Source organism: Pleurodeles waltl, chromosome 3_1 (genome assembly GCF_031143425.1).
Source record: "Pleurodeles waltl isolate 20211129_DDA chromosome 3_1, aPleWal1.hap1.20221129, whole genome shotgun sequence".
Lineage (NCBI taxonomy): Eukaryota > Metazoa > Chordata > Amphibia > Caudata > Salamandridae > Pleurodeles > Pleurodeles waltl.
In genome coordinates, this window is record NC_090440.1 from 1,343,923,956 (window position 1) to 1,343,946,920 (window position 22,965).

The 22,965-nt window shown below is 46.7% G+C and overlaps 1 protein-coding gene across 2 annotated transcripts in view; it reads right to left on the reverse strand.

Annotated features, from left to right (window-relative positions):
- Positions 1 to 4,111: 4,111 nt before the first annotated feature.
- The window catches only part of TREH (trehalase), a 131,637-nt gene continuing 112,783 nt past the window's right edge, over positions 4,112 to 22,965 (reverse strand). The window contains exons 15-16 of one of the 2 annotated variants that reach the window (XM_069224786.1): positions 14,562 to 14,615; positions 4,112 to 4,582 (exon numbers count right to left, since the gene is read on the reverse strand). In XM_069224786.1, coding sequence (XP_069080887.1) covers positions 4,436 to 4,582; positions 14,562 to 14,615 — 201 coding nt within the window. In that variant the 3' untranslated portion in view covers positions 4,112 to 4,435. The remainder of the gene's footprint in view (positions 4,583 to 14,561; positions 14,616 to 22,965) is intronic. The other variant, XM_069224787.1, reaches the window with a different exon arrangement.

A 22,965-nucleotide genomic window follows, 5' to 3' on the forward strand; every position in this document is an offset into this window, starting at 1 on the left:
ATGCAGAAAGTAAGATACACCTCACATGGTGCATTTGCAGTCTTCTTTGCATAGTCCTGCTTGGCATGCCCTAGTCTCAACTGTCCAAGCCTGGACTGCCTGGCTACTTCTTATGCCCCCTTGTGCATCCCTTCATCACCATAAAATTCACTGTCCAAGACTTATCCGTATTGGTGGAGTGGCACCAAAAAGCAGTGATAATCGCCTTGTAAATCGTTTCTAGGGTGCACAACAGTTCTTTCATAACCAGCACCTCTCAGATCCAAGGTTGGGAACCCACCATGTAAGCTTACAGTGAGTACTTTTGTATTAAAACTGTATGCAACTGTATTTTTTTAAAAAATTAAAAAATGTTATTGTAAGCAAACTGCTTTCACAAGTAGAGAGAAGCAGGTTTCCCCTTTTTCTTTTTTTATGTTTGTGGCATAGGCTTGTAATAAAAAAATGGTATCCATTCTACCAGATTAACAAGGCAAGAACTATTGACTTTGCTGATGCTTCTGTTAAATATGCGAGGCTAGGGAAATTGCTAAAGCAGTCTCTAGGTCAGATGTTAAAAAAACAGGCCTTCTTCATATATGTACCCAGGAACTGGAGAAGCATCACTCCATCAATCAGGACCATTCCAATTCCATCCCAATGTAGGCCCCTCTTTAACCAACATTGCATGACGATGCAGTAACAGCCCACTTCCGGTCCCAGCAACCTTTTTAGTCACTGGATGGTGTATCTTTTCCTTACCTGTGCACCTGAACCACAACAAGGTTCGACTATAGAAATCAGTGCTGGCTGGCTTGTATTTACAGTGGGGACCAGGGGTGGATGGGGGTGGGGGGGTTGTACAATAGTAATAAATTTTTACCTTAGGACGATCTTCTTTCCTCTCGTCATCTCTCCTGGCTCCGATGTGCGACGGTACCCAGGATACTGCACAAGCCAATCCTGGTGCTGCTTTCATGCTGGTAACCAGCATGAAAGCAGCAGGATTGGTGTGAGCGGCCTCTCTCAACACTCACAAGAGCGCTGGAGGCCTGGGCTTTTTCTAACCCAGTCTTAATACAGCTGGGTTAGAGAAATTTAAAGTGTGCACGCCAGACTGGCCGTCGCAAGACGGCAGGCCAAAGTGATATGCGCACTTTAAACAAGTGCAGAGATCCCTGCTATCACTCAGCAGCAATTGCCCCGCCCCGTCCTGACACTCAGTTCAAGATGGGGTGCTGAAAACTAAAATGGTAATTAACAAAGTTTATTATCATTTTTTTTTTCCGTTCTGGAGACATAATTTTTTTGCGGGGCTGCGCTCCTCCGCTCTTATGGAGGGGCCGCCCCTGATAGAAATAGCACAAACATACATAATAAATCAACTAAACATAAATTATACTTTCGGTACATCGAATGAGACTGAATACTAATATATCACAGGTGCAATGAGACTTAAATTATTACACTGCATCGTTGGCTTACAGTTCCTATGAATTGTGCACACTTTCGTATAACTTCATATCCTAGTTAGTTTAATCATATGTTAACATTATCCTTTTCATTGATCCCACATTACAAACACCGAACACTTCAGACAATAAAAGTAGACTTTCAGTTCGGAGTTACGGCACTTTCTGCATCGGAGCCACTGCGTGAGCTCAGAATCATTTCGAATCTTCAATTTTCATTCCACTTGGCGAAAACAATCATAATTTTGCAACCGGCCCAATACTATGTTTGCAGATACAAGTGTTGTTTACTTTTGGGGAACAGACTCATTCTTAAGCCTCTGCTTTCTTTTTAAAAGTCTTAAATGTTTTCCCTGCCAAGAGGGGTGTGGACTGTTTAGGATTTCCATCAAATTAAACACCATCATAGTTCTAGCTTCCTTTTTGCCAGTCAATTGTCACTTATGTTCCCAAACTTTCTTGTGGCATCCTCTGTGCCATTCCTTATGGGGGGATTGTCTAAAACTTTGCACCGTGCTGGAATCACAAAAGGGATGCAGAACCAGTGCAAAGTGTTGTAGCAGGATTTACTTTCCAATGCAAATCCTAATTTCCTTTAGAAAGTAGGTTAAAGTAACACAGCGTAATGCTATGTGCTACTTTGCATTAAGGGGGCGTACCAAGGGTGGTCGATGGGCGTTCCCATCCAGCCTTGTGGGTATTAACACTGGTAGGCAGGGATTTGCGCCAATGAATTATGCCTCCTTGAGACAACTTTTAAACGTCTCCAGATGGTGCAAGTTTGCTGTACTGTACAGCATACGAACAAAACGGAAAAAGTACTAAAGCACAATTTTTTTACTGCAAAAGGTTGCCTTCCAGTTCAAAACCTGTGCTTGACAGAAAACACACACGCATGCATGCACACCCCCCTTCTAGGTTAGAGCAAGCCTTTTAATTAGACCACACTTCTTTAGGGCACCAGACATCCACCTCACTAGACTAACCCCTTATCAAATAGCACTCCTTTTCCTTTCTCCTGACCTCCTTGTCAGACCAGCCCATCTCATGAGGCCAAGCCTCCTCCTCCTCCTAACGGGATGAAACCTTCACTGTATTACATAAACTCCTGCCAGTCAGACTACAAGCCTTGGCTTACAGTTAGGATCACAAACCACATTAGACCAACACTTCACCTAGTCTGCCCCCTTCACCCTCCCTTTGGTTACTCTTGGGCCCATAGTTATACTCGGTTTGTGCTGAATTAGCGTCATTTTTTTTTTTACACGAATTCAGCGCAAACCTAACTCCATATTTATACTTTCGTTTTAGACACGTCTACCGCCAAAATTATGGAGTTAATGTTGTTTTCTGGACCTGGAAACCTACCTTGCATCAATGAGATGCAAGGTAGGCATTCCCATCCAGAAAAGGACGATATGGCCTTTGCGCCATATTTACCCCCGTGCTAAGATCCAGCACAGAGAGATGGGGACCTTAAATAATGGCGTTAAGCTTGCTTAGCGCCATTAATTAATGCCTGGGTATGGGCCGACGTAAGGGGACCTGTAGGCATAAGTGCCCACAAGTGCCCTTCCCTGGCCCCAGAGACACCCCCACCCACACCAGTGGGACACCACAGGATGGAGGACCCATCCCAGGTAAGTTCCGGTAAGTATTTCCCCCCCCCCTGCTCAGGGGCCCTGACTTGGGGCCCTCTGCACAGCTCTGGTTCCAGTGGCCATGAGGTGGGCATGGCTCCTGTCTTTCCTAAGACAGGAGCCATGTCCATGGGGGTTGTGTGCCAGAAAATGGTGCTAAACCGTTTAGAGGCATTTTTCTGCCTCTAAACAGTGTAGTGCCATAATTCGGCGCACAAGCCCCGGTTTCCCCTACATCTCCCCTGCCCGGTTAGCGTCCTTTCTAAGGATGATAACAGGGCATTAGTGCCGGCAAGCGCCATTCCATAAATATGGCACCCAGCCGGCATCTTGGAATGGCGCTAGCTGGCACTATACTTTTTCACGCAAAACTGCACTAACGCAGTTTTGCATGAAAAAGTATAAATCTGGCCTTTAGTGTCCACCCTTTCTAATTGAGCAACAATTTCTCTTCCAGGGTCTCCAGACCCACTCAAAAGGCCACATCCCCTCCAAATGTCTCCTCTCAATAGGTCACACTTCTTTCTCACTGGACCGCATCTACTCTTTAGACTACAACTCTCCTCACTGGACCACCCATTTTTGTAATGTCACACCTACACATAGAGCCACATTAGCGCACTATCCAGCGCATGGTAGGGGCCAAAACATAGTATATTACCGGTCACATCCTCAGTGGATTCCACGTGGCTTCATGTGCTGTTCCACGATGGCTTTCTCTGTAAGAGTCTGAGTATGGGATTCATAGTGTTTACTGTGCTCTACACACTTATAGCTGACTGAATACTAGAGTAGTGCCTCAAGAATGTGAGGAGGTCATGTATGTAGCGCTTAGTAGCTCCCTTGGGAAGCTCCTATAAACTTTCAAATTACAGAAGCCACAGACCAGGTCATTCAAACATGAGCCAACTTTACCTCAACCCTGCTGGTATTTGAGAGACCACAGTCTTGTAATGTTCCAGTAAATCTCCCTGCCCTGTATCTACAATTGTGGTGAACAATCACTCCATGAAAAGGTGCTTATTTATATACTGATTTATTTTCTCACAATACAATTATTCTATTAAATCAATGTGTGTTCCAAATAAAATAAGAATAAGTACGTTTTGGGGGCATTTACATTGCACATGATGGGCCAGATATTCACATACCTAATCAAAAGTAATCACATTTTTGAGTTAGATCTCTGATGATAGTAGGAGCCATGTTAATAGAAAAGGTGGGGCCAGATCTGGCATAATCGTTAATCCAAGATGATGTTTCAGGGGAACAGATCCTGGTGCTTGTAGACTATCCCAGCAGGCGGTGACTGTACTTAACTGGCTGTGGTCGGTATTTCCTCTATCAATGCGCCAGCGCTGACCAGATCAGGCCGGAGAGGACTAGGGTTATCCACATGAAGCACTGCTTGCCCTGCACGCCGGATGTCAGCTGGTTGCCATAAAGGTCCAAGAGCTGAAGGATCACACCATTGGTCCAGCCAAAGCCCTCCTACAAGAGAAGTGGTCCAAAGGTTATCCTGTTTGATGATGTTTCTATGCCTCTCCCCTTTGGCATGTACCAATAGTCACCAGACCCGTAAGTAAACAGCTTGTGCACGTGCAACTTATAAAAAAATACTAAGGAGTAACTATGATGCCTGCTTCTGCGCTCCCCCTCCTTTTTAGTAATTTCACTTTATTTATTTCCCAAATCTTTTATTTAAAAAAAATCTTCACATCATAATATTTACTATTGCCTTCAGTTTACTGATCTAGTAGTGCAACAACCACTTGGATACTTGTCTAGCTCCTAATACGTTAGCTGATAAAGTCAGTTTCACCTCATTTTATAACCACAGAAGGATAACATGTCACTAGTTTTCACCAGGATTAGAACAGCCACCATCACTCAGCCCTTGTGAGATTGACAAACTAAATACCATTAAACTGGCAAGCGGGCCACACTATAGTGACCCCTACCTGCAGTAATCATGTCACTGAAGTTGCACTTTACTGCATCAGTAAATGGAAGACACTGGTTGACCTATAATACAAGCTATTGGTATTATTTCGTTGGTGTATGGTAGCCAAAAATGTAAAACACTCTCAAAACCGCAATGTCCCAGCAGACTCGGGGAGAGCCCCGCCCCCAGAGTCCCACTTGTTATGTCCAGGGTGGTCTGCCTTAATGTTCTGCCATCCCTGTACCTCATCAAGCAGCTGGTTCATTGTGGAGTCGATGAACGTAAAGAGAAGACATGGTTTAGGTACACTTCTGGCATTTTATGTTCTGCCTTGGACTACTGATGTGGCAAAAGCTGTCTGTCTCTTTTGTGTATCAGATGATGTCAGTGTATTGTGCCTGTTGGTGTCCCCATGAGGGTGCTATTCCAATTCTTATTATACAAGGACCATATTCCAAAAGTGCATGAGGAAAACTGTGTGAGGAGTAGTTTGGGGGCATCCTGTCAGGACAAGTCAATGTTTGTAGGGGGATGTGGGAAATATCTGATCGAGTTCTACTTGTAAGATCAATTAGGTCGATGCTTAAACAAAGTGGAGCTAGTTGTCCATCAATGGATTTATTGATACTTTCTATCGCACTGGCATGCAAAAAAAAACTTACTGTGAGAAATGGCGTCCCACTTTAAAATTATGAGTGATCATCATTCCATGAATGTAGTTCAGCCAGACAACAGTTCCTCCGAGGGTCTGTCAGTGCAGAAAAGGATTGCTCAGTTTCCGCCCTCTGGCCTACTTCCAAAGAATGAGATGTCTATTGTGTGGGGGGTTGTGAATTTCAGGTCGATGAAATAGGCCTACTGGTTTGGCCGTGGCCAGTGCCCCAAAACAATTATTATTACAAAAGTTGCTTTTCTGAGTTTAACCAGAAAACAGCAAGATAATGGCAAGTAAGCGATTCTAGAATAGTGACAAATTTCCAAAAAGAAAACGTTACATATTTGCATGTATTGGTTTACACCTTGTAATACTCTATATTTCACATTGCTTTTCACACTCCTCCCAACTAGTATTGGGCACGGACTATGGGCGAGAGCAAGTAGGTGTAAAAATGTGAAGGCGGATTACCTCTCTATGTGTACTGGTGTATTGTTATTAACTATGCAAAACTTCCTTCTTCATACAAATGTCTTGCTGTGAGCTTGCATTTGTGCAGATGGGAGATAATTTGAGAACCTACAGCACTACAAGTTGTAAACCAGTGTTGCAAGTGGCATTTTACATTTGCAGAAGATGCTGTTGTAGATCACGTGTCTTGCATAGATTGAATAGCAGTGCCCTTCTACCTAAAGAGGTGGGATGGGACCAGGAGCAGAAGAGGACTGAACCAACATTTTAAGGACAGTTACCCAACGTGTGCTACTCGCCAAGCATGAATGTGCCCGCAATGATGTTTGGTGACAGCGGAGACATTTTAAGGCATTGAAAAAGTGGGCAATTGCAAAGGCCCCTCGCCTTCCAAGGGCCCCCCTGGAAAAGTGAACTTTCTCTCTTCCACCTCTGTCTATTCTATTTCTCGATCTAAACCTGTCTCCTTCCCTGACTCACCACGTCATCTTAAAGATTTTGGACGGCCCGGGTAAGACGGACATCAACTGTTTTTGTGATTATTAACAATAATGTAGTACTGTTTGGCATCATCCAGTCTTGAGTTAGCAAGAAATGGGTAAAAAAAATCAAATTTTGTGTTGCACCAGGACCCCCAAATATGCCTTGCCCATGGCCCTCCAAATCCTTCGGGTGACAGTGGGTGACAGTGTGGATAGCAGACCATGTTCAGCTTTATATATGTCTGTAAGGGGGGAGCTGGATAGGAGAGCCAAAGTAGCTTTCTTAATCGGAGTGAAATATGCTCTAGGCACTGAGTGTAGTGCACATTTTGCTTCAGCAGAGCAAACTTGAATACATTTAACAATTTATCAAGCAAGGCCCACTTTGAAAATGGGATTCCATAGCAGGCTGCCCAAAAGTTAATGAGTTGAGTAGTGTGTAAGATTCCATAACCAGTCGATGTGGGTGGAAAAAAAAAGCAAACAGTGGTTTGATTGACACAGAATGAAGAGGCAACCTCAGACAGAAAATGGTGGTTTGTGTCATGCACAAACTAATGTGTGCGCACTTTTCGTCCTCCACCCCTAAGGGCTTGAAGTTAACTAACTCATGAAGGGAAGTTCATCTTCCATGAAATCAAATGGACTGGACAAAAGTACAAAAGCTTAAATGGCGGTCCAATCAGCAGGGTAAGATTTATGCTGAGGTACCGTGAAGCGACTGGTGGCGTTCTCAAAAGGTTACTCGTGTTAGGCTTAAAACGCAGGCGTTAAAAACACGTTTTTTTAGTATTGACGGCTGGTCTTTATTTTGACAGGTGAGTGGATAAACATACAATTAGGAAAGAGTATTTTAAACCTGCCTTTTGGGGGTGCAGCACGTAACATGATGTATTTTACTGAGGCTGGTAAGGGCTGCTTATGTAGATTGGAACAATAGTGGACAAGTCTTTTCCATTAAGCCACATTGGAAATCCTTGTAGGGGGCTTGCAGGCCTCCTTTAGAATTTGCATGCATTCTTCTGGAAGTTGAAGATATACACACGCTTATTTGTTCAGGTGCTAAAAGCAAGATTGAGTGCCCTGATCTTGGAAGGTTGCAGCTGACCCTGATGTTGTTTGTGAAGGTTTGCATGGAGATGTAACATTTTATGGGGATGTATGAGCATTTTCACAAGTATTGAGTACCACAACTGCCTTACCTACATGGGCACTATGAGAATGAACCTCATTTGTATTTTCCATACTCTGTATTGTATCAGTAATAGTGGAGGAAATATATCTAACCATTTCATAAATAGAGCATTGCTTATGGACTTGGGATGAAGCTACTGATTTGTGCTTTTTAACGCATAGAAAAGAGGTCAACTGCTGTGGTCCGCCAGAGTACCTTTGTTTTTGGAAATGCGAAAGTACAGGGAATACACATTACAGGGAGTGCAGAATTATTAGGCAAATGAGTATTTTGACCACATCATCCTCTTTATGCATGTTGTCTTACTCCAAGCTGTATAGGCTCGAAAGCCTACTACCAATTAAGCATATTATGTGATGTGCATCTCTGTAATGAGAAGGGGTGTGGTCTAATGACATCAACACCCTATATCAGGTGTGCATAATTATTAGGCAACTTCCTTTCCTTTGGCAAAATGGGTCAAAAGAAGGACTTGACAGGCTCAGAAAAGTCAAAAATAGTGAGATATCTTGCAGAGGGATGCAGCACTCTTAAAATTGCAAAGCTTCTGAAGCGTGATCATCGAACAATCAAGCGTTTCATTCAAAATAGTCAACAGGGTCGCAAGAAGCGTGTGGAAAAACCAAGGCGCAAAATAACTGCCCATGAACTGAGAAAAGTCAAGCGTGCAGCTGCCACGATGCCACTTGCCACCAGTTTGGCCATATTTCAGAGCTGCAACATCACTGGAGTGCCCAAAAGCACAAGGTGTGCAATACTCAGAGACATGGCCAAGGTAAGAAAGGCTGAAAGACGACCACCACTGAACAAGACACACAAGCTGAAACGTCAAGACTGGGCCAAGAAATATCTCAAGACTGATTTTTCTAAGGTTTTATGGACTGATGAAATGATAGTGAGTCTTGATGGGCCAGATGGATGGGCCCGTGGCTGGATTGGTAAAGGGCAGAGAGCTCCAGTCCGACTCAGACGCCAGCAAGGTGGAGGTGGAGTACTGGTTTGGGCTGGTATCATCAAAGATGACTTGTGGGGCCTTTTCGGGTTGAGGATGGAGTCAAGCTCAACTCCCAGTCCTACTGCCAGTTCCTGGAAGACACCTTCTTCAAGCAGTGGTACAGGAAGAAGTCTGCATCCTTCAAGAAAAACATGATTTTCATGCAGGACAATGCTCCATCAGACGCGTCCAAGTACTCCACAGCGTGGCTGGCAAGAAAGGGTATAAAAGAAGGAAATCTAATGACATGGCCTCCTTGTTCACCTGATCTGAACCCCATTGAGAACCTGTGGTCCATCATCAAATGTGAGATTTACAAGGAGGGAAAACAGTACACCTCTCTGAACAGTGTCTGGGAGGCTGTGGTTGCTGCTGCACGCAATGTTGATGGTGAACAGATCAAAACACTGACAGAATCCATGGATGGCAGGCTTTTGAGTGTCCTTGCAAAGAAAGGTGGCTATATCGGTCACTGATTTGTTTTTGTTTTGTTTTTGAATGTCAGAAATGTATATTTGTGAATGTTGAGATGTTATATTGGTTTCACTGGTAATAATAAATAATTGAAATGGGTATATATTTGTTTTTTTGTTAAGTTGCCTAATAATTATGCACAGTAATAGTCACCTGCACACACAGATATCCCCCTAACATAGCTAAAACTAAAAACAAACTAAAAACTACTTCCAAAAATATTCAGCTTTGATATTAATGAGTTTTTTGGGTTCATTGAGAACATGGTTGTTGTTCAATAATAAAATTAATCCTCAAAAATACAACTTGCCTAATAATTCTGCACTCCCTGTATTTCCAGCAGACTGGAGAAACCAGATTTAGTGGTCCCTTTTAGAGCTGTACCTGCACTTTTTCCTGCATTAGCATTTGGTGGTTTGGATGATGCTGTGGTGGCCTGATGAGATATTGGGTAGTGTTGTATGAAACTCCAGGTAATATCCGTGGGCAACGATGAAAAGTACCCATTCATTCAAGGTTACTGCCTCCCACTGGAGAAGATATAACCATTTATATGTCCATTGATAGGTGGTGAATGATCAGGGGCTGGGATCTATAGAAGGTCATTGCTTAGAAGTAGGGGTGACATTACTCTCATCACCTCCGACCTTCTAAAGGCTATTGCCAAATAAACTTTCCCTAGAGTAGGACTTGCCTAGCACTCTTGAAATGAATTTTATGGCAGGGGATTGTGAGGTGGCCGCTGACTTGGTTACAGCTCATGCTTGTCGCTGAATCATGATGTTGTATCTTGAGTTTGGGATGCCACATAGCTTTAGTTGTCTCTGAGTCCTTTTTTCTTTTCTACAAGATTGAGTCCACTTGAAGGCCCATAAGGTGTCCTCAATCAAAGCGTGCAATGAGTTGGTGTCGCTGGACTTCTGGTCACAATCTGGAGACTCAGACCAGACATGCCATCATAGGAGATTGCTGGCGTTGGTTAATGTGAAGGCAGTCTCACACCTGATGTTTGCATTGGAGATTATTTTTACTTCCAGATGAGCTCCCTTATGAGCTTCCTGTAGGCTTCGAAAAGGTGTCTACTAACTGCTGCACTGACTCCCAGTGGTAAGTCACAACTTGACAGAAGTCGTTCAGCGTTGGCTATACGCCACTGTGCGGCAATCCCCACAGCTACCCTTTTGCCAGAAGCTTCAGGCGATTTGCATTCCTTGTCAGAGGAGTGTCTTCACTAACCTGTGTGAAAGCCATCTTCCAAGCAGTGTGTACCACCAACAAATTAGTGACATGTCCCCTAATATGTATGGGGTCCTCTGATGCTATCTTTTTTTCGAACATTCAGCAGGACAACCCTGGTACTGATAGGATTTTGAAAGTTTAAAGCCAAGCATTCATGCATTGGCAGATATTTACCAACTGCTCCCTTTTAGACAGTATTTCAGTCAGGGACTCGTCCTCTTGCTCTCCCACATGGAGTTTCACCTTTTGAGTGTCCACTGCACTCCAGGTGACTGCACGGTGTAGGAAAGTATCCTATTTTTGGGATGATTATCCCCACTTTTTGCCTGCTGTCAGTGTGCTTTGACTGTTTTCGCTGGGATCCTGCTAACCAGGACCTCAGTGATTGTGCTTTCTCTCCCTACATTTGGTTGCTTAGGCCATTTTACCCCTGTACTTGAAACCGGTCACTACCCGTGTCCAGCTACATAATGGTACCTCTGAACCTTGTCATGTTTGGCATCAAATATGTCAGAAGCATACCCCAATACTGTTACCAGTATTGGTTGTATGATTCCATGTACTCTGGGGGCTCCTTAGACGACCCCCAGCATTGCTCCTACCAGTCTTCTGGGGTTTTCCGGGCAGCCTGCGCTGCGGCCGCCCCTCAGACAGGTTTCTGCCCTCCTGCTGTTTGACCAGCTCAGGCAGAGGAAGGCAGAACAAAGGATTTCCTGTGGGAGAGGGAGTTAACACCCTCTCTCTTGGAAATAGGTGTTACATGGCTTGGGAGGGGTAGCCTCCCCAAGCCACCAGTATGCTTTGAAGGGCACATTTGCTTCCCTCCTTGCATAAACCGGTTTGCACCAGTCCACTCCGCTGTCCATCACCACCCCAGGGGTGGTGCCCAGAGCTCCTCCAGGTGGCCACTTGATTCTGCCATCTTAAATCCAAGGTGGGCTGAGGCCCTCAGGAGCATCTGAGTGGCCAGGTCAGGCAGGTGATATCACAGCCCCTTCCTGATAGGTGGTCACCCTGCTATGTGACCAATCCCCCTTCCTGGGCTATTTGGCGTCTCCCTCTTGGGTGGCTCTTGAGATTCGATGTGCAAGATTCCAGAAGGACTCCTCTGCATCGTTTTCTTCATCTTTCGGCCAATGGGACTGCAACTGGACCCTCCAGGAACCGACAATCTGCAAATACAGTGACGACTCCGCTCTGCCACATTGTTTCTCTGGCTCCTTCTAGCAACTCTGAAGGGCATATTTACAAAGAACTGGCGCAGCGCTATGCTGCACCAAAATTGCCAGCGCTGCACTGCATCAGTTCTGAAACGCAGGGATGCACCACATCCCTGTGTTTCCCTCAGCGCCGGTGCTAAGTTAGCTGCCGAGCACCAAGGCAGTCACCCTTGCGCCATGGTGCAAGGATGGCTGCGTTGCGGGGAGATTGTTTTTGTGCAGGATGGGACTCCTTCCTGCACAGAATCAATCTTCAATGGTGAATGCAGCACCCATGGAAGGAGCAAAAAATGAGGAGAAATGAAAGCATTTCTCCTTGTTGTGCCTTGCTACCGCCACCCATGGGGTGGTGTTAGATTTCGGCGCTGCCACAGATTTATGATTTGTTGTAAATCTGGGGCAAAATTAAAATGCAATGGGTGTTGCTGTGAAACGCCCACAGCAACACCCATTGCATGCCCGTCCATGCAAAGTGTTGTATGTGAAGGGGCCATATTTACAAGGTGGTGTTAAGCCACAAAAATGGGCTTATTGCCAGCTTGTAAATATGGCGCAGTGCACAGCGCCACCAGAGCGTCACAAAAAGTGAAGCTCCGGGGGCATTAGGGGCTCGCAGATATGCCCTAAAGTGTCTAGAATACAGCAAATGTATAGGTGACTGTGCAGGTGGTGGGCTTGACTCCCTAGGCCTAGACTTTTTGTGGATAATAAATCATCTCAGCTTTTCCGAGAATGCTACCTTAAATGTAAGTCTGGGTGTATAAAAAAATTTCGGTCGCCTCACATCAGGCTGCTCTCCTTGTTCTTCTTGTAGTGTCGGGTCACTCGGTGCCGGGGCTGATGGCAGTTTTGAGGTCAACTTTGCTTGGTTCTGAGAATTCCATTCTATGCTCTCAGGGGCTGGGATGGAGTCTCTCAGCATTGAGGTTCCAGGTTTTCTGGAGCAAAGGCTGTCTTTTGGAGACAAGATGTCTCTGGAACAGTGATCGGAGCAAACTGCTGAGGCCTTTTCATAGCAGGTCGGGGCTTGAGGCTTTGTCAAGGCCATTTCTTGCCCTGGAGTGAGGCTCCAATCGAGGTTGCACCTCAGAGGGAGGTTTCTTGAAAGGCGTTAGCTGGGAAAACCAGGCCCAGATTTGCTAACATTTTGCGTAATGGTTGTGCCATTTTTTGGGGCAGTCAGAACTCAAATGTTAGTTTGTATTTACATGCAAGGGCTGATTTGCATTGCCTTGTGCGACTAAGTAAAGAAAATGTAAAAAAACGCAACCCTTGAGCTGCATTGTATTACACTGTGCCTTGGAAGCATTCCGTGGGTCGAGCATGAGCATTCCCATACATCCACTCCTGGATTTTGGTGCATTCCCAAATCTACCATGTTAGTTAACCTGGTAATGTGTCAAAATGCTATGCCTTCCCCAGTAAGGCATAACGAGGATAAATATCTTTATTTCTCCTTGTTATTTGGTCTTTCTTTAGTATGATGCAGAGTGCATTATGTATATGAGTGATGAAGCTGCATTGCAATTTGGAGCTGTGTATCACACGGTGCATTTCACAGTTTGTGTTCTATAGGACAGTTTCATTGTGATATAAAAGCTTCCTTTTTAGGTCTCGGCTTTGACAGTGCATGCACTGTATAGATATTGTATACAAGATATGACTTGCAGCACACCAATTGCTTAACCTTCACTGACTTCATTGTCACTCTTATTTGCTGCCTTCTATTTGGCTAGAGAGTGCTGGCTTCACATCCTCTTTTTTCGACTGGAGCATGGACCAATTACTGATTGCTTCAGCTTGATTGCTGTCCTTGCTCTGATCACGCTGTGATTGAGATACTACTATTAATGTTTCTTCTTCCCTGTTGTCATTCTTTAACCTCTTTCTATTTGTAGCTATGTTTTACTATGTCATCTGTACTTCAAAGAAGTCCTTTTATTCATTCAAATGGAGGTTTGTTGTGACAACAGATGTTATCTGCTTTTATTGCGACAACAGATGTAATCTGGTTCCAAATGTATTTTCAGTAAGACGTGGACTTGGTTGCACTAGTTTTCTTAATGTGATAGGATTGTTTGCCAAATTACATATTTTTTTTCTTTTTTAAGGATGGTGAGATCAACTGATATGCTAAGATTCACAGGAGTGTTGTGTCAAGACTTAACAAGCTTTGGAAAAGCCAACAGGTCTATCCTTTGAGACTATTGCTTCTGCCATTGCCTTATATTCCTGCTGTACAGCATGAGCACTGATAACTTTGGAAATGATTTGTAGCCAATCAGCATAGCAGTGGCTGCTGTGCAACATGGCTTAAAACAATAAAAATAATAATAAAAGGATTATGATGAACTCGGCACTAATTCACTTTTGAAGAGAAGTACATTAGCCTTGGCTGTGTTTTTTTAATTAGTTTTGGTCACACTGCAAACCACCCATGCTGCTGGACAGCATGGCTACAAAACATTGGCAGTAGCTCTCATAGGCGAGACCTATTGGCTTTGCCAATGTTTGTTCAATGGGAGGACACTGGAGAAGATGTAGAGGTGATAAACCCTCTTACCCAACTCTGAGCCTCAACCATGTTTGATGTGTGAAAGCTCCAAAGACTGCACATCACAGAGACTCAATTAGGACTGTGGCCAATAGTTGTTTTGTCATGGTTAGGATTTTTAAGAGCTTGGCTGTGGGGACTTTTTGACCTTTGAACCTTGATATGTTTAGAGATTGCCCTCTTACCGCCCCCCCTTGTCATTTCCTATTATATTTAAATAAATATTAAGGGAACTCCTCACCTGCACCTCGTACTCTCCACCTCCTCCAGGCCTTCCATCACCACTCACATCATACTGCAGAAATACAGAGAAGGAAAACGATATGTGACAAACAGGCTCCTTTGTACACAGCAAATTGACGAAAGTGTTTGTACTATGTCAGTGACAATGCATTTGCAAGAGTGCACCTTTTGGCTAGCCAGTTACAATACATGTTTGCAGTAACTAGTGCTGGATCAAGTCATTCTACAGCCATGTGATATTTGCCTCCCACCAAACACCTTGACAAATTTACAGCTCTCCCTATTACTGCACAAGGCGCGCTTGAATGATTTTACAGAACTACCAATTTTCACATGCGCGCACAGGGGAAGTTTTACAAGACTTGTCTATAATCTTTGTAGGCCTGCATGCCTGACTGTGACCTTGGGCTGCCTTTAACTAAAACACACCTGTAAATGACCATTTTATCAGTTTTCTGTTGCTTCGTGCCATATAGCTAGCATTTACGTTGGTTTCCTTCAACCAGGGCACTCCTATAAGTAACGTTTGGGCTCACCCTATTAGGTATTTAGGACACCTATAACTAGCATGACAATTGCCCATCGTCTGTTGCCCCTGGATAGACCCTTAGAGCCAGTGCTTAATTTGGGAAAGAATACATGCCAGTGGTCAAAGCTCTGCTCAGAAGCCTATGGACGGGTCCCGCACGCTGAATACCAGGCTGTGTCTTTTCAAATCCACCTCATGACTCTTTAACCCACTACCAGACACTCTCTGCCCTTTGATCTCACTCTTGCAGGTTCTTACTTTCTCCATTTGTGCCGGTTGGTCTTTCTCTTTTACAGTGGCAGCTTGTGGCAGGGAAAAGGGAGAGGCGGCGTGTGGCGGGGGTGAATAAAATATACTAATAATAAATATATTTTTAAAAAACTTACCTTGCTCCTAGCCGCGCTGCGCTGCTCCGCTTCTCTGCTGTCGAATGCAGGCACAGGCTCCCAGCCTGCCCTGCGGACAATCCTGACGCTGCTCAGAGCAACGTCAGGATTGGCTGGGAGCACCCAGCCAGGGCGCTCCCATACAGACTGGGAGCCTGTGCAGGCTCTCTCCAGCCCGGCAACACAGTGCCGGGCTGGAGACAGCCTACTGCACATGTGTGTTTGGCCGGCCCGAGTCACTGGCCAAACACACATGCGCTCTGGGGGTAGTGCACAATGCACTCCCCTCAGTTTGTGTCACAGTCCATGGCCCGCCCCATTTAACCCCTAGGGTGCCCTGGACGAGCTGGTCTCGCCCTCGGCACCGGTTGCCTGGTGCCGAGGACGAAACCAGCTCTTCCTGCTATGGGCCCCCGGGGGAGTGCTAGCACTCCCCCAGATGGCCGAGCAGCCCCCTCCCCTGGGCAGAAGGGAAGGCTTCCCCTTCCATCCCTGCCCCACCCGACCCTCCTATGGCATCTGAGGCCTTCCAGCGCCGATCAAAGGAGAAAAGCAAAAGCATTTATCCTCCGATCACGTGAAGGGGGCAGTGAGGCATGAAAGGAGAGAAAAGGCCTTTCCTCTCCCTTTATGTCTCTCTGAGCATTTCTGCTGCCCGATCGCAGAAATGTCCACTAGACACCAGGGATTTATTTAGTTTTTTATATGAAATAAGGGGAGTGGCCCCTTGGGCAAGGGCCGCTCCTCGGGAGGCAAATTATTTCTAGGCCATTTCTGCCTCCCCCTGGGGGCAGATCGGCCTAATGTTATTAGGCCGATCTGCCCCCAGGGGGAGGCAGAAATCCACTAGACACCAGGGATAATTTTTTTACATTTTTTTTTTTATGCTTGGGGAGCGACCCCCTGGGCAAGGGCCGCTCCCCAGGGGGGCAAATGATTTTTAGGCCATTTGGGCAGAAACCACAAGGCACCAGGGAATTTTTATTTTTTTATACTAACCCATTAGGGGAGCGGCCCCTTTGGCAAGGGCCACTCCCCGGGGGTAAGGGGGAAAATGTTTAAGTTTTTTCTGACCCCCTGGAGGCAGATCGGCCAAATATATTCAGACAGGGCAGAAACCTCTAGACACCAGGGATATATATATTTTTTTATTTAATTTATGTTTTTATGTATGGGGAGTGACCCCTTAGACAAGGGTCGCTCCCCTGGGAGGCAAATTGTATTTAGCCCATTTCCATTTCCATTTTTGTTAGGCCAATCTGCCCCCAAGGGGGGCAGAAACCTCTAGACACCATGGATTGGTGTGTGCGTATGTGTGTGTTTTGTTGGGGGGGTCAGCCCCTCGGGCTGGGGTCGCTCCCCATGGGGACACATTACTGTTGGCCATGATTGCCCCCCTTGGCCTATTTTGGGAAGGCCCATCTGCCCCCAAGGGGGGCAGAAAGCCCACCAGAGACCAGGGAAGATTTTTTTTTCAAAATAGGAGGTGAAGATGGCCACACCCCCCACCCCAAATAAATGGGGGGTTTTGTTTTACATTTGGGCCATGAGAGCTTAGTAACTCTCAAAAACGTCCCACTTGGAATGGTGAGGGCTGCACTTTTTTTTACTTTGGGACGCTGCCATGTGGAAAAAGCCACAAGACCTAGACACATCTGAAAACTAAACATCTAGTTGATTCCAGGGTGGTGTGCTTCACATTCACCCCGCACCATTTCCTTACCCACAATGCCCTGCAAACCTGCAACTTTGCTGGAAAGCACACATTTTTCCCACATTTATGTGATGGAACCTTCCGGAATCTGCAGGAATCCACAAAATTCCTACCACCCAGCATTGTCTCATCTATATCGATAACATTTCTGCTGCACTTGTCAGCCTAAAAATTAGTTTTTTCAAACTGCCTTTTTGGAACCACTTTGGCTCCCCCTCAATTTCAACGTGTTTTTGCCTCTTCCCTGTCACAAAAACTTGGCCCACCTCCACAAGTGAGGTATAATTTTTACCAGGAGACTGAGGGGAACGTTGGGTGGTAGGAAATGTGTCCCGGTGCGGTGATTTCACACAGAAATGTGGGAAAAAAGTGATTTTTTTAGCTAAATTTGAGATTTTCTGAGGATTCTGGGTAAGAAAACATTGGGGGATCCACGCAAGTCACACCTCCCTTGACTCCCTCGTGTGTCTAGTTTTCAGAAATGTCTGGGTTTGGTAGGTATCCCTAGATGGCTGCTGAGCCCAGGACGAAAAACGCAGGTCCCCCACACTGAAGAAAGATCTGTCCCCCCCGATAACACCCAGAGAGGTGAGGGAGGATTTGGAAGCACAGGAAGAAAAGTATGGGTGAACCATCCAGGGAAAAAGCCAGAGTCAGGAGAGCTATTGAGTCAAGGGGTGGGGAGTACGTATATTGTACTTTTAAAGAACTCTAATGTACCTGTATTTGTACCTACAGTGAGACTTACCCCACGGTCATAAACAATCACATCTGCGTTGATGATAGCAGAGAATGCCATTACGGACCTTCATGCCACTTGTGCACCTCAAGCCGCTAACGTAACTGATGACCAGGGAAATGTTTCATTTTGCAACGTGGAGGTACCTGGAGGCAAGTGGATGGCTGCCAAAGCTGTGACCTGGAAGGTAACTGGACAGCAAATCCGACATGCCAGCGGACTGAACGAGGTGCAGGGGACGCCAGCAATAGTACAGGCTTTAAGTTATATGCTAAACATGATATGTAAATATTGTGATACCAGGACACATGGTGGTCGTTACAATGAACTATGAAACCAAAGGAGTTCGATACTCCAAACCACCAGCCTTCATGTTTTATGTAACCGAAAGACGCATGATTAGCAACTTAAGCAATGTTTCTATAGTTCGATATAGAATAGGATGTAAGCAAGCTCTGCATGCAAACATAATTAATCGTATTGTGTTACAGATAAATATTGCCAAGGGGAATGTCTTAAAGTATGATCCATTATGTGCACCATGGACACCACAGTTATGGCCCTTGCCAAAGTTACGCATTAGAAGCAATCTAGGGTCCTTGATAGCTGGGGCCACCGGAATCCGGGGTAGGGGCCCTGAATTCTTTTGATGTTGAAGCCATTAGGAATAAGCTATCTTCTACAGGATATAGTACAGGAGAGGGCATAAAGGTAATTTCTCAATGGGGGCCCACACACTGACAAGAAGTATGGAAAGTCCTGCGTGGGTTGTATCGCAATTGGCAATGGCATAATTTCACTTGTGAACAATTCGAAAAAAAAAAAAAAGCTTTTAAAACACACAAGCAGTATCCAAGGGCATCCAGTGCATACTATGGCAAAGCATTGTTAATCAACAGTATGCAGACTTTAAAGCAGAATGGGGACAGCTTCAGGGTGAATATTGGAGACAACAATTGCATTTGCCTAAAGAAATATGGGTAAAGCCCATACAATTTCACTGTGAGGAAGAAATGTGTTGTGCTCTTTTTGATATAGCAAGAAGGGATCTTCCTCCTGACATATGGTGCCCCTTTATATTGCTCTCCGTAGAGATAAGTAAAAGAATGGTGGACACTGACAAAAAGTGGATTGATTAAACAAATCACACTTTATATCCCACTAGATGTGCAGATTGGTCTAAGGGGTGGGTATGTACCCACACTGGACGGGTGCTAGATTCATGTCTTCACACAGTACCTGTAGAATGTGAATGGTTACCTTATCCTATTGAATGGCACAGACTTATATCAGATAGGGACAGAGAGCATATGTTATGTCATTAATCATCCCTTACTTATTAACGGATTTATACAAACCACCGGAGAGCAAGTAATGTGTATGCGCAATATTACCAGCATTATTGACATAAGCACTCACATCTTGTATCGACCGACTAAGTTCACCATAACCACATTACAGACGCAAATGCGTGTGCATTTAGAGTGGAACATCTCACTTGTTGTTAAGCTACCCAGATTAGAGGCAATCAGGCACTACGCAAAAGTTACCTTTGCTAAATTTGATATGGCAGCTAAATACACCAAGGATACAGCCATACTGATGACCATAAACGCTAAACAGCTTATGCACACTGCTTCATGCATCCAGCAAATAACTGAGCATCATTGGTATGACATCTTCTTAGGCTGGGCACTAGGAGCTATGAAGACGCTAAATATGGTGTTACAACAGCTAATTTGGTTATTGATTGTTTGTGTTACGCTAATGACTATACTATGTAGACTATGGGGGTCATTACAACCCTGGCGGACGGTGTTAAAGCGGCGGTAAGACCGCCAACAGGCCGGCGGTAAAAAAATGGGAATTATGACCGTGGCGGAAACCGCCAACAAAGACAGCCACTTTAACACTCCGACCGCCATGGCGGTACAAACAAACATCGCGGAGGTCACCGCCAACAGACAGGCGGGAGACAAAGTACCGCCCACAGTATCACAACCTACCAATCCGCCACCTTTTCCGGGGCGGATTCACCGTGGATAAAAACACGGCGGAAACAGCCATTTCAAAGGGAAAACGCTCACCTCTACACACTCCACGAGGAACTACGACACCATGGAGCCTGAACTCCATATTCTTCCTGCACTAGTCTTCCAGCTCCTATACGACGATCATCAAAGCTGGCAGCAAAGACAACGGTGAGTACTGCACCTACGACATAGGGGAGGGGGAGGCAAAAGACAGGGACACACACACGCAACACCCCCACCCCCACCCCCACCCTCACCCACTACAACACACACACCAATGTATATCCAAACATTACAGTAACAACCCCCAAACCCCCCGGAAGAATGCAAAGACCAAAGGAAATGAGTGGAACCATTGTAATATATCAAAATACAGTAACCAAATATCTACATATATATATATATATATATGTACACATTAAACAAAATATACACCACGATTAGTAGTGCAGGTAATGCACAAGTCATTGTCCGTGGACCACTGGGCCCAAAATCCATGGGCGAGGCCCACAACATATACCTGATCAAAACGGAGAGAACACTGCTGGGGCATCAGATACAAATACAACAGGCACCTCGGGGAAGGGAAGGGGGGGCACCTCAGCCGGATGAGTGCACCACGCCAGATCCACGAGGGGGCTCCATGCCCATTGATGTATCCTGGGGAGTGCAAAGCCACAGTCTCTCAAGTCTCTAGTGGGTGGTTTGCCCACTGTACCATCCTGGGGAGTGCAAAGCCACAGTCTCTCAAGTCTCTACAGTGGGTGGTTTGCCAACTGTACCATCCTGGGGAGTGCAAAGCCACAGTCTCTCAAGTGGATAACAGTCTCCACTGGTTCTGGAGGGGGACTGGTGCCCAGAGTGCTTCATCCTGTGCAGGACAGACGGAGTGGATGCATGTCTCCACTGGTTCTGGAGGGGGACTGGTGCCCAGAGTGCATCACTCTCCTCGTGACGGTCCCAGTTGCGTCACTGCCCCTGCCGCTCATGGGCTAGCGGTGCTTGAGTTGGCGGTCCTTGCCCTGTTCGGCAGTCTTTGCCCTGTTCCGCGGTGCTTGAGTTTGCAGTTTCTGACCTGTTCAGCGGTGCTTGCCATGGCGGTCTTTGCCCTGTTAAGCGGTGCTTGCCATGGCGGTCTTTGCCCTGTCACCGGTGCTTGCCATGGCGGTCTTTGCCCTGTTCAGCAGTGCTTGCCCTGTTCAGCGGAGCTTGCCATGGCGGTCTTTGCCCTGTTCAGCGGTGCTTGAGTTTGCAGTTTCTGACCTGTTCAGCGGTGCTTGCCATGGCGGTCCTTCATTGCCCAGCTGGGCTGGGGCTGGCGGTCCTTCATTGGGCAGCTGGGCTGTGGCTGCCGGGGCCCTCCTGGGCAGCTGGGCTGTGGCTGGCGGTGGCCTCCTGGGCACTGAATCTGGTGGTGGCCTCCTGGCCACTGATGATCGGTCTGCCCTCCTGGGCACTGACTCTGGCGGTGGCCTCCTGGCCAGTGACGATCGGGCTGCCCTCCTGGGCACTGACTCTGGTGGTGGCCTCCTGGCCAGTGACGATTGGGCTGGCGGTGGCCTCCTGGGGAGCGGGGATGATGGCGGTCTTCTACACCGTGCTGCTCCTCCCAGACTTTGGCGATTTCTTCTGCCCCTTCCCACCTTGGGAGGAGTCACAGCTGAGTGGACACTCCCCCCGGGAGCCTTGTGAGCGGCTTTGCTGGCTGGAGTCTTCCCCCTCTCCCGCTGGGCACTGTCCAACTTCTGGTGCTTCACAAGGGGGGGGGGAGGACTGGCTGTGCTGTGGCTCCATGTCACACTGGCTGCCCTGGTGCCTGGTGCACTCCACATACCTCTAACAACAGGCACCACTGGTCCTGGAGATTTTTTGGCTGCTGTGCTAGTACGGGACCTAAGAATTGGAGGGGGGGGGGAAAGAGGTCAAGCTTGGTCAGGAAAAAGTTTCTTAGGAACACTGGGACGGGTAGCTGGAGGGGGTCTGGGAGTGGAGGAAGAGGAGGTGGTTGTAGGAGGTGTAACTTTTGTGGCTTTGGGTGCAGGTGCCTGCGATGGAGGCTATCGTGAGGTGGATGTATGTTGGGTGGGTGTGTGCCTTCGTTTGTGTACTTTGGGAGGGGGTGTCACAGACACACTGGGAGAGGACACAGGGGACGTGTAAGTGGTAGTGGGGGTGGTGACTGCACGTGAGCGGGGTGTGGTGGTGTGTGTGCTGGTGCGGGACCTAGTGGCTGTAGTGGTAATGCATGCAGGTGAGAGTGTAGACGAGACTGGGAGGGAGGAGGGAGACGACGAGGAGGGGGGCACAGTGGAGGCAGTGGATGTTGGTGTGTCTGTATGTTTGTGATGCTTGCGTGAGTGCCTGTGGGATGTGTGGTGCTTATGTTTGCCTGAGCTTCCCTTGTGTGGTGAGGTGTGTGCATGCTGGTCTGATGGTGTGCTTGGGATAGGCTGGGGTACAGGGGATTGCGTCTGGGTGGAGGAAGTTGGAGGGGGGAGGCTAGACACAGGGACAATGGCTGCCATCAGTGCTGAGGCCAGAGTTTGCAGGGTTCGATGGAGGGCAGCCTGACCAGAATGAATGCCCTCCAGGAATGCATTTGTGGGTTGCAATTCCCTTTCTACACCCTGGATGGCATTCAAAATGGTAGACTGCCCAACAGTGAGGGGCCTGAGGAGGTCAATGGCCTCCTCACTGAGGTCAGCAGAGGTGACAGGGGCTGAGGTGCCTGGGGCGAAGGTGATGCCCAACCTCCTGGGTGAGCGGGCACGGGGCGAAGGCTGAGGGGCTGCTGGGAGGGCGGTGCTGGTAGGGGGGGTGGCGGCTGTACCTGTAGAAGTGGGGGGCACAGATTTTGCCGCCACCACAAGGGAGCTCCCATCGGAGGACGAGTCCGTGTCGCTGGTTGCAGATCCTGTGATCGCCGTGAAGCTCCCCTCGCCCTCCGTCCTACTGGTTAATTCAGAGTCCGTGGTGTGGCCCTCCATGGCCAAGTGGCATG